The sequence below is a fragment of the Accipiter gentilis genome, chromosome 1 (assembly GCF_929443795.1).
Source record: "Accipiter gentilis chromosome 1, bAccGen1.1, whole genome shotgun sequence".
NCBI classification, from domain to species: Eukaryota; Metazoa; Chordata; class Aves; order Accipitriformes; family Accipitridae; genus Astur; species Astur gentilis.
The window spans coordinates 29083571-29100200 of record NC_064880.1 but is presented as its reverse complement, the minus strand read 5'-3'; the positions used below and the strand labels follow the sequence as shown (position 1 = coordinate 29100200).

Below are 16630 nucleotides of genomic sequence, written 5' to 3'. Positions count from 1 at the left end.
ATTAGAGAGGAAGTTACTCTTACACTGTCTGAAAGTGCTCCCTGCCCATCCCACCCACTCCCAAAAAAGAAAAGGCATGGTACTAACATGCAACATCCTTGCATATGACTGAGTTTGAAGCATCGCTTGGTGGTCCAACTCCTGCTCTATTTTCTGCACTGACACGGAATTCATATTCATTTCCTTCCAGGAGACCAGTTACTTTGCATCTAAGATCTGAAACTGGTTTCTTTGTTGCTCTGACCCATCTTAAACCTTTCTTTTCTCTTCGCTCCACATAGTAACCTGTGATCTCACTTCCACCATCATCTACCGGCCTTTTCCAGGTAACTGTGACAGTATTTTTAGTCACATTTGTTATTTCTGGTTTTCCGGGAGGGCCTGGGGGACCTGTTAAGGAAGAAAAAAGTACAGTTAGAGCAAAAATCAAGTCTTCAGAGATTAATAAAAACACACTGGAACTTCTTAGCTTGTTCTACATACCAAATCTATCCACCATTTTAACTGGTTCTGATTGTACTGCTTCACCCTTGCCGTATTGATTTACTGCTGCGACACGGAAAACGTATTCATTTCCTTGAATGAGCTTGGTAACAACATGCCTACAGCTTTCAATGTTTTCAGCAACCAACGTCCAGAGCAGTCGGCTAGTTTCTCTCTTTTCAAGAACATATGATTTGATTGGTGATCCACCATCTTCTGCAGGAGGTGACCATGTAAGAGTCGCTTTTTCTGCTGAAACATTGCTGATCTCAATAGGCCCTGGAGGTCCTGGAACATCTAAAACTTTCACGTGTATGCTCTCCTGCTTAGTGCCAAAAGGATTGGTTGCAGTGATTGTGTATTCTCCAGAATCTTTTCTGGCTGCATATTTGACAGTTAGAGTAGAAGAAGTTGGTGTGGTTTCGATGTGCACAATCTCTGAAGGTCTAAAATCTTTTCCAGCTTTTGACCATGCTGAAGTTGGAGGTGGTTTGCCACGGATACTAATAGCAGACACTGTAATGGTGTCTCCTGCTTTTACTGTTAAACCTTCCTTCAAAGTAGGATCGATAACAATGCTTGGTGCCTCTGTCAAAACAAACAACCCCGATTGTTATAACAAGAACATGGGGGGGAGGGGGGGAGGATTTTCTATTAATTATTCAAATAAAATTCTACATTTTTAATGCCATCTACATACCATATTCATCCTTGCATATTATGGTGTCTGTGGGTTCAGATGGAGGACTGATAGCTCCAGCAGTGTTCTTTGCTCTAATTCTGAACTCATATTTGGAGCCTTCAGTGAGGTCAGTTACAGTAAATGCACAGTCTGGAACATTCACATGATTAGCTTTTGTCCAAGTCTTTGAGGGTAAATCACGCTTTTCAACAATGTAGCCAGTTAACTTATGTCCACCATCATATTTTGGTTCTGTCCAAATGAGTGTTACTGAGTTCCTAGTTACATTGATAACTTCAGGTTTCCCAGGGGGATCTAAAAGAGAAAATAATAAATAGTGATCAAACAAAAGTTACTTCATATTTCAGAATTTCCCTTTTTATTCTCCTGATGACTTACCAATAGGATCAAGTGCCACAACTGGTTCGGATGGCAGACTTGGTTTACCTACTCCAGCCAAATTGATTGCCATTACTCTGAATTCATATTCCAGACCTTCAGTTAACCCTGTTACTCTGAAATCTTTCATTCTTATTGGTGTTTTGTTTGCTCTCTTCCACAGAAGACTATTTCTTTCTTTGACTTCAATGTGATAACCTAGAAGATAAATGGTGAGGTGAAAATATGAGGAGTTTTATAGAAATTTTCATTTCTCATAGCATTATGAAACATCATACTGCCTGTATGGCATGTCACATAGGCATTGTGCAAGAGGAACACTGAAAACCAGATTGAGAAATGGATGTGGACATACATTACAGATGTAAGATTGCAATGATGAGATGTTTGTAAATGCGAATTGTTAATTTTATAGACCCAACTAATGTAACATATAGGTGACTTTGTTTTTCTTTCTTTAGATGTTTTGGCTCTGTGCAAAAATATTGTTTCTCAGTTAGTGTTTTCCTGACTTTTAAGTTAAGTTTTTTTAAAAATTCATCATGGAGAAAGAGTAGGAAGTAAAACAGTGAATCAATCAATCAATCAATCAATCACTCAATTTGAAGCATAAACACCTGAGTTTTATCTTACCCTTTGACAGAGAGAAAGAACTATTAAGAACTGAAATAGCAGGGAGGCTTTGGGGGATATACCTGTGATTGGTGAGCCTCCAGTTCTTCTGGGATCAGTCCAAGTTAAAGCTACAGATTCATGCCGAACATCAACAATGTTGGGAGGTGGAGGAGCATCTGGCACATCTAAACAATACAAAAAAAATGCAGTAACATTAAAAATAAATATCACCCTAAAACTTTTTTTTTTTCAATTTTGAAAATCAATGGATACTTACCAAATGGATGTTTTGCAATGACAGGGTCAGATTTAAGGCCTTCGCCTACTCCGTATTTATTTTCAGCCCTGATCCTGAATGTATATTCATTTCCTTCATGAAGTCTTGTAACTCTAAATGTGGTTTTCTGGACTGCAGAGGCACAAGTCACCCACTTATTGTTTACATTATCTCTCTTCTCTAGGACATAGTTAGTGATTTCTGAACCACCATCATCTTTTGGAGGGCCCCACTTTAAGGTTATGGCATCAGCTGTGACTTCTTCAAATTTCACAGGACCTGTTGGTATTCCAGGTTTGCCAACAACTTTCACAGAAATAGTGCCTTCCTTGCTGCCAACAACATTCTTCAGAGTTATTGTGTATTTTCCAGCATCAGCTTTCTGGCAGTCATGTACTACAAGTGTGGTGTTAACTGCTGTAGATTCAAATGCAACTCTTCCACTCTCAGTAAGTGCCTGGTCTTCGTCTTTCTTCCAAGTTACAGTTGGGACAGGCTTGCCTTTAATTGGGATTTTAAGATGGAAATTGCTACCCTCTTTAGCTATATAGCACAAATCAGGTAGATCTCTTAAATCAAGATCGGGTGCCACTGTAAAAATAAAAGAAATGGGTTATCCAACTATGCATAAACCCTGTGATAAAAGTAAGATGCCATTTTAAAGGCATCTGATTTGTATGTATGTATGGTAAGGAAAGTAAGCAAAAAATTAATGTATTTGGGGTGAGTGAAGCATTGAATTAATGATCTTAAGTTGCTTCTTACCAACATCATCTCTTGCCACAACTGTGAGCTCTCTTGGGATTCCATATCCAGCATCATTTTGGGCTCTCACTCTGAAAGTGTATTCTTGTCCTTCTTTTAGATCTCTCATTGAAAAATGGAGGTTCTTTGACCGCATGACTTCTTGCCATTTATCTTCACCAATCAGGACCTCAACAACATATGCAAAAATACGGCTTCCACCATCACTGATAGGTTTTTTCCATACTAAATTGCATGATGATTTTGTTACAGCTGAAGCTCTTAGATCCACAACTGGCCCAGGTGTTTCTAGAAGGAAGAAAAGTATAGTAAGTGTCCATTCAAGCTAAAAATAGAAATTATTTGAATACCAAATAGGTGAAATGGAGTAATTTTTCTTACCAGAAGCTTTAACAGCATCACGAGTTTCACAGGGGTCACCAATACCATATTCATTTTCAGCAAAAACCCTGAAGAAGTAAGATTTGCCTTCTTCTAAGTTGGTTATCCTGCAGCTTGTCTTTGGACATTCTGTTGTTACTGTGGACCATGACTTTCTTTCTGCATCACGTTTTTCAATGACATAATTTGTGATTGGACTGCCACCATCTATTAGTGGAGGTTCCCATGTAATGTAGGCAGAATCCTTAGATGCCTCCTTTACAATCAGGTTAATTGGAGGGCCTGGAGTATCTGGATAAACACAACCCCACATTTGATTTAGTAAACAAACAAACAAACAAATCTATTAAAAAGTTAACAAATACATTATAACAGAGAAAACCCTGACACTTACCAAGTACTTTTACAACAATGGTGTATGCCTTTTTGCCACAGCTGTTCTCCAGACTGAGGACGTATTTTCCAGCATCATATTTGTTTACATTTTCACAACGCAGGAAGGTATCAAAATCAGTTGACTTGATGTCTAATCCTTGTCTATCTCTTAGGTTGGCACCCACTTTAGACCATGTAATCTTTGGAGGTGGACGTCCTCTTACTGGCACATAAAGTCTCATTGTGACTCCAGCACGCAACACAAGGACTTTCCTTAGTTCGGCATCAAGTTCTCCTTCAGGAGGAACTGTGTGTTTAACAAAACCCATGCAATTAAAACATCATCTTTAAGACTATCACTAAAGTTACTGTGACAAAAAGTCCCTCTCTGCTGGCATTTCACTAGATTAACAAACTTGTTCTCATGCCTGTGATGATGTTAGTGAGTTAGTGACCCAACTCCCATTTCAAGATAATTTGCAAACTTGGCATTTTTTTTCACTGATTTCACTTCCTTTTTTTCTGCCTTTTCCACCATTTACATTACTTGTCATATGAAGACGTATCCTATGCTCTCTAGAATTCAAAAGAATTTCAAAGCTTCCTGGACTGTTCTGCTTATCTTGAACCATGACAGTTCTGTGAAGCAATGCTTTTGTACATACAGCAAAATACATACAGAAGCCAACATGGCTCTTAAGGAATACATGTCATATGATTAAATAGTGTGCCACATGGATGCTTAGAATAGTGATCTTGGCTTCAAATTATTTAGAAGAAATAAAGAAGACTGAAAGTTTTTAGAAAAGAGATCTGAAAAGTCTAATTTTAGCATTAGAGAAAGAAAAAAATTCTTGAAGACACAAAATAGGAGGCAGAAGAGTATCTAGCATACAAATGAAAAAAGCAGACACCAGTCAGATTCTACTCACTTCCTACCTCCCCTATTCTCTTCCAAATGAACCACTTTTAGCCTACGTTTTTTGAGATATGACACATTCAAAATTAATCTGCCTCTGTGATCTGTGACACACCCTGTCTTTGGAACCCATCCCATAAATTAAAACAAAAGTCAACAAGGTAATTTGTGTTCAGTGAACATACTTAAAATGTCTTTGGCAGTGTGTTTGTCAGGAACATCACTTGGATCACTGTATCCAATCTTATTGACAGCATAAATGCGGAACTGGTACTCTGTATCTTCTATCAGCCCTGTTACCACAAATTGTGTAGCCTGTAAGTTCTTGGGTAGATTGCATCTGACCCAGTTGTCTGTGTCAGCTCTTTTTGCTTCCACTAGATATCCAATAATAGGGCTTCCTCCATCATATGCTGGTTTGCTCCATGACAGGCTTATCGAATTACGAGTAGTATCAACCACTTTCGGGAAAGCAGGTGGGCCAGGAGGATCTGAGAATTAAAATATCATAAAGTTATCATACCAAGTGCTGTACAAAAGTATTTGGAAATAACCATGGAAAATATCTGAGAATTTTGGCTTACATTGAGGATCACGAGCATACACTGCTTTAGATGGTGCACTAGGCTTGCCAGGTCCAGCCTTATTCAATGCTATCACCCGGAACTCATATTCCGTTCCTTCTTGGAGTCCAGTAGCCTTAACAGTTCTTTCAATGACAGGCTTTCTGTTTACCTTTGTCCAGTTAAGAGCCTTAGTTTCACGCTTCTCAAGCATATAACCAGTTATTGGGGATCCACCATCACTAGCTGGTGGCTTCCAGCTAACAGTCATAAAGTCTTTCGTTACATTGCTAATTATCGGTGGATCACAAGGTCCGGGTACATCTGTGAAGATGTAGTTGAAAGTTATGTTCACATTCAAAAGTGTACACAAAAAACCAGTGACTAATGAAGCTATCCCACAAAGCACTTACCATATGGATTCTTAGCAACTGCTGGTTCAGTCAAGATAGGATCTCCAACACCATATTTGTTTTCGGCACATATGCGGAACTGGTACTCGTGTCCTTCTATTAGTTTCTCCACTGTGCAGCTTGTAATGGGTATATTGGCACTGACTTGGGCCCAGTTTGGTCTACTTGTTTCACGCTTGTCTACAATGTAGTTAGTAATTTCTGAACCTCCATCTTCCAGAGGAGGCTCCCAAGAAAGCATTGCACGATCTGCATACATATGTTTGATTTTTACGGAGGCCGGTGGACCAGGCTTATCTAGAAGAATTAACATCACATTGTTATAGCTCTATCTCTTGTTATAGCATTTAACTATAAATGTATTTATTAACAGACAGTCTTTAGCTTACCAAGTACTTTAAGCTTAATGGTTGCTGACTTTGATCCACTTGCATTTTCAGCAGTAATAGTATAGTCTCCTGTTTGCTTCCTGTTAACACTGAACAACTCAACTGTAGCAAGATTTCTCTTAGTGGTGATCTTAACGCCCTCAGTTGGCTTTAAAACTTCTCCTTCTTTCTTCCAGCTGATTGTTGGCATCGGCTTGCCATATACATTTGCCTCCAGACGCACATTAGTTCCAGCTTTTACTGTAAGCTGTGATTGCATAGACAGATCCAACTCTATTCTGGGGGGGACTGAAAGGAAAGAGCCAAAAAGTTAATAAATCTAGTAAGAGATAAACATCTTATTCTTCACATGAGTGTTAGTTCAATATGCACAGACTCTTACCAGAGTTCTCAAATGCTTTTACATTTCTTACCATTTTCTGGATGAATGGTCACTGGATCAGAAGGTTCTGAAGGTCGGCTAATGTTAACTGCTGTCTTGGCAATTGCTCTAAATTGATATTGAGCATTTTCTTCCAAATCAGTAGCAGTGTATTCTTCTAGGGGTATTTGATGTGGAGTTGTATTGCACCGAACCCACTTATCACCAGGTAATTTGCAAGCTTCAACAAAATAGCCAATAAGTTTGCTACCACCATCATGCTTTGGTCTTGTCCATATCAGTGATGCAGTACTCTTAGTGACATCAATAACTTCAGGTTTTCCAGGGGGATCTAAGGCAAATAAGATCATGTTAGTCTGTTTTGCCAAAAAAGCTAAGATATTTAAAAATGGCTTTAACAGTGCTGGATCCTATTTACAGCATACCCACACAGTGTGCTCACAGTGCAGTCACAGTAAATGTGAAAATATAAACGTAAGGACAAACTGACGATCATAAAGAGTTGGAGATATATTGAAAATGACCATAAAAACAGTAGTCTGTTGCAAATGATTGGTATGTTTGACTTACCAACTGGTGCTCTTGCTGTGACAAACTCGGTTGGTTTACTAGGTTTACTTGCTCCAGCTCTGTTCAATGCATAAATTCTGAAAGTATACTCAAGACCTTCGATGAGCCCCACACAAGGGTACTCTGTGGACCGCACAGCTGTGTCATTAGCTTTCACCCACAGTAAACTGTTCCTTTCTTTGCGCTCAATGAGATAACCAGTGATTGGACTGCCTCCATCGCTATCAGGTTTATCCCAGGCAACAAAAATGCAGTCCTTATTGACCTTGGTAATACGTGCATTTTTTGGTTCACTAGGAACATCTAGAAAAAAATACAAAGATGGATATCAGTCACATGCTTTCTTACCAGGAGGACTAAAAACAGAAATGCTACTATCAAAAATGGACATACCAAATGGGAACCTTGCAATCATCTTGCCAGAAGTAAGTGGCTCAGAAATCCCAAAACGATTTTCAGCACGAACACGGAACATATACTCTTCTCCAGGAATCAGTTTTCCAATTCTGCAGCTTGTCTTTGTGACAGAAGCTAAAGCTGTTACCCAGTCTCCTCGGCTTACATCACATTTCTCAACTACATAGTTGGTAATATTACTGCCACCATCTTCGAGAGGTATATGCCATGCAAGAGTGCAAGCATCAGCATCTATTTCAGAAATATCAAATGGAGGCTGTGGTGGACCTGGTTTATCTGCACAAAAATGTATATTAAGAAAAAAAGGGTTGAAAGAAAATGCCAAACACTAGAATATACTAAAAATAGTTTTGTATAAAGCTGGGTTTAAAAATAATCAAACGGAACATACCCATGACTATCACTCTGATTTTCTGGCTATCAGTACCAGAGCTATTTTCTGCAGTAAGAGTGTAAAAATCAGAATCTTTTCTAGTCACATCCTTAATAATAAGAACAGAAGACTTTTCTGCTTTATGCACAGCAAGGCGACTGGATGTAAGTACATCTTGATCTCCTTTCAACCATTTACAGACTGGCTGAGGCTTCCCATATACATGAGCTTCAATTCTCAGTTTCTTTCCAGCTTTAATGTGAACGTGATCAGGCATCAGAATCTTAGGTGGGACTGAAAAAAATCACACACAAACATAAAATTCAACTTCTGTAGCATATTAATTTACTTTTTCTTATGTTTTCATATGCAAGTTCTCTGCTTCTCACTGAAGTGGAATCGCCAGTAGGAACAACCTGATAATTTTTAGTTTAGGTTCCACTTTGTCCTGGTTTCAGCTGGGATAGAGTTAACTGTCTTCCTGGTAGCTGGTACGGTGCTATGTTTTGAGTTCAGTATGCAAAGAATTTTGATAACACTGATGTTTTCAGTTGTTGCTAAGTAATGTTTAGACTAAAGTCAAGGATTTTTCAGCTTCTCATGCCCAGCCAGCGAGAAAGCTGGAGGAGCACAAGAAGCTGAGACAGGACACAGCCAGGGCAGCTGACCCAAACTGGCCAACAGAGTATTCCATACCATGGGACGTCCCATCCAGTATAGGAACTGGGAAGTGGGAGCAGGGAATCGCCGCTCGGGGACTAGCTGGGTATTGGTCAGCGGGTGGTGAGCAATTGCCCTGTGCCTCATTTGTACAATCCAATCCTTTTATTACTACTGTTGTCATTTTATTAGTGTTATCTTTATCATTATTACTTTCTTCTTTTCTGCTCTATTAAACCGTTCTTATCTCAACCCACGAGTTTTACTTCTTTTCCCGATTTTCTCCCCCATCCCACTGGTGGGGGGGGGAGTGAGTGAGCGGCTGCGTGGTGCTTAGTTGCTGGCTGGGTTAAACCACGACACACTTAGGGACAGCTAGAGGTTCTGCAGTGGACAATATCTATTCCAGTCTTACTTTTACATTCTTGTACAGTTTATAAGAGAATATTTTTGAGTTTGGATTGCCTTCTCACATGTTTATGTAGAGACTTGTGCACTATTAATGCATGACACATAATTCCCCTTTATATCAGGAACTTGCTGTTGCTCACTTATTGCTGACTTTCTACAAGACAAACATGAAGAAGGAGAAAAGCAAGACTGAAGTTCTCACTGAACTTAACCCATCTACACGGCCAATCCTTTTATACTCTTGAATTATTCTTCAGGTAGAGCCTTGTCCTACTTCTTTTGCACAAAATCTTTCTGATTTCTTCCAAAAGAAACCTCACAGTATGTTTGGTGTACTTTCATTCATTTGGTGTAGTTTTCATTCTCTTCTGCTCCTGCACCTCTCTCTTCCTCTTTCCATGTCACAAATGAAGAAGGTTCTTCTCATCTGCCCCTTACCCCTACATCTTCCTGTGCCTCAGGGACCCTACAACCTTAATTGGGCCAACTTGTCCTCCCTGCCTTTCCCTTTACAGTCTCAACCAAGTCTACAATATAAACAACTTGTTTTCTCTTATCTTAAAACAGCTCCCACTTTTGGCCCCATTTTTCTCTCAAAATACCACTCTGACTCTTTTTCTCTTTTATTTTAAGTTCGTTGAAGGTACTTATTATTTCTCTTTAGCTCCTATCTTCTGGTTCCAGCTGAAACCATACCTGCAAAATTCTTTAATAATTCTTAATTAGTGGTCAAGTCTCATCCTTTCTGACCTGTCAAAATATTCAATACAGTTAACCATAATCCTCCAGGTGACTTCATAAAGCATGTCTTTCAGGGAATCAAAGAAGTAGAATTCTTGTTAATTTAATTATTAAAGCAGAATATTGCAACATAGGTAGTATTCAAATTGTTACTTACTGAGCTGTTCTTTAATTTCAAATAGTCCTTCAGTTTCTCTTGGCAAACTTACTCCTACAGCATTTCTAGCTGCCACTCTAAACTTGTACTTCTTTCCCTCTTTCAGACCAGCTACAACAATAGAGAGATCTTTAACAACTGAATATTCTGTCCAGCGATCCGCTGGTTGTTCATCTTCTTTGTAGCTAACAATGTACCCGTCGACTTTAGAGCCTCCATCACGCAGTGGTGGCAGCCAGCCTAAAGTAGCACTATTCTTTGTAATTTCAGTAACTTCAAGTTTTCTTGGTGGATCAGGTTCACCTGTCAGGGGAAAAAAAGAAACACATTAAACATTGAATTTCCAAGATTTTCTGATTATTGGGTATTTGTTGAGTTATTGGATGTGATCTATGCTAACTCAACAAGGACAATATGGAAAAGAGCAAAATTCTTAACAATTGCAAAGGTACTATGTTCATAGATTGTATTATTTGAAAGAAAAGGACACATAAATATTTATGTTTATCATTGAGTAGTTAGTATATTGTCCAGTTTAGAAACACCAACTTAAAAAAAATGCAAAATCTTATTAAAATTAGAGAAAAAACATAAAACGTGCATAACGGCATACTTACTTAGGGGATCTGTTGCTAGAACTGGTTTTGGTATGTCACTTGGAACACCTGACCCATATTCATTTACTGCTGTTACTCTAAAGAAATATTCATTTCCAGGTACAAGATTAGCTATTTGGAAACTAGTTTTCTTTAGTTCTGCAGTGACTGTTCCCCAGGTCTTCCTGTCAGCCTCACGTTTCTGCAGTATGTAATGAGTCACTGGGCTACCACCATCATTCTCTGGAGGTGCCCATGAAAGATGGCATGACATTTTGGTGACATCTGAAACCTTGAAGTCCGATACAGGTCCAGGAGTATCTAGAAAGAAATTTCAATTTATGCTAGTCTTTTTTTCTTTAATAAGTTAAAATTAAAGGGAGCTAACAGCTTCCTATACAGGGGGAGTTAGTGTTAGCTGGCACAGTTTTGCTCAAAAACTGTAGCACCTGGGGATCATAAAAATTCCTTCAATGAACATTCAATATAGTTAAAAAATTGTCTAGAGGTATTTCTCTCATTACTTACCCAGGACTCTGACGTTCACAAATACAGCCTTTTCTCCAGCTGCATTAACAAGTGTCAATGAATATTTGCCTGAGTCATCACGTGTTGAATTGGGAATGACACAGAAGGCCATAGTGTCAACCAGATCAACTTGTCCTTTTCTGATAACATTATCAACACCCATTCTCCTCCAGGTGACTTTTGGTGCTGGGCGACCCCTAATAATGGCAAAAAGTCTAATAGGGCATCCTGCCCTGACTGTGACTAACTTTCTCATGCTTGCATCCAACTCAATCTCAGGAGGTTCTGAAAGACAAAATTAAAGAAATAAAATGCAAAGTTTAGCACACAGAATAAAATAAAACCACGGCAAGTAAAGATTGTATGTAAATACTCACAAAGAGGATGGGAAAACTCACCAAGTATTTCTTTGGGAGACACAGCTTCTTTCAGTTCAGCTGGTCGGCCAAGGCCAACCTGGTTTTGGGCAGAAACTCTGAACTCATATAATTGGTTCTCAACCAGGCCGGTGGCTGTGAATTCTGTATGAATAAGTTGGGCAGCAACATTGCATCGTTTCCATCCTGCTTCAGGATCAGCACCTTCAACTTTTGGTCTCATTTCCACAACGTATCCAATAACTGGAGCGCCACCATCATACACTGGTTTTCCCCAGCCAAGGGTTATGGAACTCTTTGTGCTATCAACCACTCTCAAGTTTGTGGGAGGACCAGGTGGTTCTGAAAAACAATAAAAATTACAGATAAGAACACAGTTGTGCAATTTAATAATCTGTTATGTTAACATTCAAATAAAACACAGTAGAATACTGTGGTATGATACCTATTGGGTCTTTTGCTACTACAGGTCTTGATGGTAAGCTTGGTTCTCCAAGTCCGACTTCATTTTCGGCACTGACGCGGAACTGATATTCATGACCAGGGATGAGATTAGTAACCTTCTTGCGTCTCTCTGGGATTGCAGTCTTAGTAACAGGAACCCATCTTAGTGATCGTTTCTCTTTCTTCTCTAAAATGTATCCTGTAATTGATTTGCCACCATCATATTCTGGTGGATTCCAAACTACAGTCATCTCTTCTTTGCTAACTCTTGTGACATCTGGAGGGTCGGGGCGTCCAGGTCTATCATATTTTGTTTTTGCAATAATGGGGTGTGTTTCTGTCGGTGGACCTGTGCCCATTTTATTCTCTGCACGAACTCTGAATATATATTCATTACCTTCAATGAGGCGTGTCACATTTGCATAGTTTGTTAGGACAGAGGAAGAGTATGTAGACCAAACCATACGCTTGCTTTCACATTTTTCGAGGATGTAGTTCTGTATTTCACAACCACCATCATCTTCTGGAGGGTCCCAAGTAACAGTACACCTATCACTTGAAATGTCAGTGACTTTCAAGTTTCTTACAGGACCTGGTTTATCCAAGACAATAACAGTAGCATATGCTACAAAACTACCAGCTGTGTTAGTTGCAGTAATCACATATTTCCCACCATCACTACGCCTTGATTTTGTGAGAACAAACTTAGATGTGTCAGAAGTTGTTTCAATACTGACTCTTGGAGATCTGGTTAGATCTGTGGCATCTTTGTCTTTTGTCCATACAACTTCAGGCTGTGGTTTTCCTCTGACTCCAGCTTCAATTCTAATTGTGTCACCTGCTTTCACAGTTAGCACCCCACTTAACTTCAACTCTAGCACTGGTTTCTGCAGATCTTCCTTCACAACAACTTCAGCTGTTCTTACCCAGTCACTTTCACCTGCCTCATTCTTGGTTTGAACTCGGAATTGGTAAATCTTATTTTCAACACATTTATCTACCATGTAGTGTGTTTCCTTAATGCTGCCTTTATGAACCCTTTCCCATTCATCTGAATCTTTCAGTTTTCTCTCAACATGATAACTTAAATTGGGACTTCCACCATCATAATCTGGCCTTCTCCATTTCAGATATACAAATGTCTTTCCTTTCTCTGCAATGTGAAGATTTTCTGGCTCTCCAGGCTTGTCAATAGGATTGATAGCGAGGATGGGAGTCTTGGTCTCTATGCAAGGACCTGGACCTATTTTGTTTTCTGCACAAACCCTGAAGAAGTATTCACGGTTCTCTCTAAGATTTGCCTTTACTAATCGTTTAGTGATATCAGAGGAGACAATTGACCATCCCCTCTGGTTTGGTTCACGGTACTCTACTATGTAATTTGTAATTTCAGAGCCACCATTATCTACTGGACTCTCCCAAGCGATCATACAAGAATCTTTTGTGACATAGCTTATTTTCAGGTTCTGACATGGTCCAGGTCTGTCAAGTACATTAACAACAGCAAAAGCTTGAGCATGTCCGCAGCTGTTCTTAGCTGCTATTATATATTTGCCATGATCAGATCTTTTGGCTTCTTTCACCTGCAGTTCAACATTAGGTAGATCATGGACTATTTCAACACGCTTTTCTTGGACTAGTACTTTGCCATCTTTAGACCACGTTATGTCAGGATCTGGCCTGCCTTTTACTTTACCAGTAATATGTATAGTTTGGCCTACTCGGACAGTAATTAAGTCTCGACAGGTCACATCTAGGCTTACTTCTGGAGGAGAAAGAATATCCTTTGCAAGTACAGTTTCTGCCAGTTCTCTTGGTTCACCTTCTCCCACAATGTTGACAGCTTTTATTCGGAATTTATATTCATTTCCTTCTATTAACCCAGGTACTCTGAAAGCACACTGTCTAATGAGTTCATCCTTATTAATCCTATTCCACTGCGTAGTTCCAGTTTTCTGACATTCCACAATGTATCCTAGAATCGGGCTGCCACCATCTTTGAGAGGCTTTGTCCACACAAGATCAGCTGTTTCTTTTGTTTTGTCTTTTAATTTTGGATTTATAGGTGGTCCAGGAGGAGTGATAGGACGTGACGCTTTTATTGGATCAGAGCTTGGAGATGGTTTGCTTAAGCCCACCATGTTTTCTGCAAAAACTCTGAATTCATATGTGTTGCCTTCAAAAAGACCAGTGACTCTGTATTTCATATCAAGTATTGGTGACTTATTGACACGCACCCATTTACCAGATGCTTCCCGACGTTCAAGCATATAACCAGTTATAGGAGTTCCACCATCAGATTTTGGTAGGGTCCAAGACACTGTTGCAGCATTTTCTGTAATATCATAAACAGTTGGTTTACCAGGAGGGGATGGTGGATCAAACATATGTTTAGCAACTGTTGGTTCTGAATCAAGGGGTGCACCAATGCCTATCTTATTTTCTGCCCGAACACGGAAAATATATTCACAGCCTTTCTGCAGTCGTGGAATCTTAATTTTTGTGTGACTTGTTCCAGAACTAACCACTCCCCAAGTTTCTTTCTTTGATTGACGCTTCTCAACAATATAATTTATTATAGGACTCCCACCATCATCTTTAGGAGGGCGCCAAGAAATAACCATATGTTCTGGTGTTACTTCAAGAATATTAATAGGACCAGTTGGCGGGCCAGGAACATCCAAAACTGTAAGATGTAGAGCAGCAGTTTTGCTGCCAGCTGCATTAGATACTGTGAGTAGATATTCTCCTGTATCTTTTCTTATACAGTCTTTGATAGTAAGTACAGTTGAATAGTTGTCAGTCTCAATCTTGTGTCTGCCATCTGCTTTAATTTCAATGCCATCAGTAATCCATTTTGCAGTGGGAACTGGCACACCTCTCATAATTGCAGGAAGTCTCACTGTGGTGCCAGCTTTAACAACAAGACCTTCAATTAACTTCACATCTAGTTCCACAGATGGAGGTACTAAAATTAGAGAAAAATAGAAATTACCTTTTCAGGGGAAATACTTAAAGAAAGACAGAAAGAATCAGTGAAACAACATGAAAAACTAAAAATTACCTAGCTTTTCTTGGCACTCTATTGGTATAGTTGTATCTGGGAGGCTAAGACCAACAATATTCTGAGCTTTCACACGGAATTTGTATATTTTTCCTTTTTGTAGGCCTGTAACAACACAGTCTAGCATAGGGACTGTCTGGAACTTTGTCCACTCATCTGCACCATCTTCTTGATATTCCACCAAATATCCAGTTATCTCAGCACCACCATCACGATCTGGTCGATTCCAAACAAGGGAAACTTCAGTCTTGTCAACATCTACATGATGCAGATTCTTTGGTGGCCCTGGAGGATCTTTTAAGATAGAAAACCAAAATGGTTACTAGGATGGCAAATCTATGGTAGCAGTGTACCATGGTCACATTAGTACCAACAAGACAACCTCAAAAATTACCAAGAACAATACGAACAAAACAAATCATATAACTGAAAAAACACTTACGCAGTGGATCTATAGCTTTAATAGGCTTGAGTGTTTCCACATATGGGCCTCTACCAAACTGATTCTCAGCTGCAACTCGGAAGACATACTGAGTGCCTTCTATCAGATATTTAGCCATGTGACTACGTTTCTTGGAGGATGACGAGATCGTTACCCACTGTGCAGAAGCTACATCTTTCCTTTCCACCACATAGTTTGTAATGACAGAGCCACCATCATCTTCTGGTTCCATCCAAGTGAGATAGCAAGAATCGCTTCTAACTTCACTGATTTGCAGATTTCTGGGCGGTCCAGGCTTATCTAGTATTGGCAAAAGTTGAATCTGTTATTTATTTGATAACCAAAGCGTTTTTTACAAAACCTGGTAAATTTCAAGAGAAATTAATATATTTCATGTAATTTGTAGTTCTTTGCCTACCACGTATTTCTTATAACTCAGTTTATTCATATTTTCCAGACATTCCTTCATTTCTTAGTCTCTAATTATAGGATAAAAACATGCAGCATAAAAGGAACATCAAAAGATTACCTAAGACCACAACTTTTACTGAAACAGTCTTTGAACCAGCTGGATTTTCAACTGTAAGGGAGTAAATTCCACCATCTTCATGGACAGTGTTACGAATTTCAAGCTTACTGCCAACTCCTGTAACCTCAATATCAGCTTTGGGTGAGACCTCATGATCTTCTTTCTTCCAAGAAACTTTTGGGAATGGAACACCTTTAATAACAGCACTAAGTCTCAGGGTATCTCCAGCTTTTACATGCTGTTCTCGGGCCATGTTAGCATCAAGTATCAGCTCAGGAGGTTCTAGAATCAAAATGATATGTTTTTAGAAAATGAGGAAAAAAAAATATATCTTCTTAGATAAACTCATCTGATTTTATTAGACTCACCAAGTCTGTCCTTTACTTCTACTGGATCAGGAACATAGGCTGGTTCAGATTCACCTGCTGCATTGACTGCCTTGACCCTGAACTTATAGGTCAAACCCTCAGTAAGGCCAGTGACTTTGTATTTTGTTTCAGGACAAGAATCTGCTGTGAGATTGGCCTTTTTCCATTCTTCATCTCCAACTTTCTGATACTCAACAAGGTAGCCAATTATCTTGCCATTACCATCATGGCGTGGTGGTTGCCAAGATAAATCAACTGAATTTTTAGTTTTATCTACTGCTTCTGGATTAATAGGTGGACTTGGTTTTGC

At 39.3% G+C, this 16630-nt stretch overlaps 1 protein-coding gene across 1 annotated transcript in view; it reads right to left on the bottom strand.

Moving 5' to 3' along the window:
- The window catches only part of TTN (titin), a 239280-nt gene that overhangs the window by 45852 nt on the left and 176798 nt on the right, over window positions 1-16630 (bottom strand). The window contains exons 250-275 of the mRNA XM_049802399.1: window positions 16321-16629; window positions 15953-16234; window positions 15424-15723; window positions 14982-15275; window positions 11919-14885; window positions 11495-11815; window positions 11097-11381; window positions 10590-10889; window positions 9973-10275; window positions 8022-8297; window positions 7607-7906; window positions 7214-7516; window positions 6675-6974; window positions 6262-6549; window positions 5873-6169; window positions 5481-5783; window positions 5082-5387; window positions 3997-4284; window positions 3603-3893; window positions 3222-3509; window positions 2457-3047; window positions 2260-2364; window positions 1565-1762; window positions 1184-1480; window positions 484-1071; window positions 88-390 (exon numbers count right to left, since the gene is read on the bottom strand). Of these exons, the coding sequence (XP_049658356.1) occupies window positions 88-390; window positions 484-1071; window positions 1184-1480; window positions 1565-1762; window positions 2260-2364; window positions 2457-3047; window positions 3222-3509; window positions 3603-3893; window positions 3997-4284; window positions 5082-5387; window positions 5481-5783; window positions 5873-6169; window positions 6262-6549; window positions 6675-6974; window positions 7214-7516; window positions 7607-7906; window positions 8022-8297; window positions 9973-10275; window positions 10590-10889; window positions 11097-11381; window positions 11495-11815; window positions 11919-14885; window positions 14982-15275; window positions 15424-15723; window positions 15953-16234; window positions 16321-16629 (10683 nt within the window). The remainder of the gene's footprint in view (window positions 1-87; window positions 391-483; window positions 1072-1183; window positions 1481-1564; window positions 1763-2259; window positions 2365-2456; window positions 3048-3221; window positions 3510-3602; window positions 3894-3996; window positions 4285-5081; window positions 5388-5480; window positions 5784-5872; window positions 6170-6261; window positions 6550-6674; window positions 6975-7213; window positions 7517-7606; window positions 7907-8021; window positions 8298-9972; window positions 10276-10589; window positions 10890-11096; window positions 11382-11494; window positions 11816-11918; window positions 14886-14981; window positions 15276-15423; window positions 15724-15952; window positions 16235-16320; window position 16630) is intronic.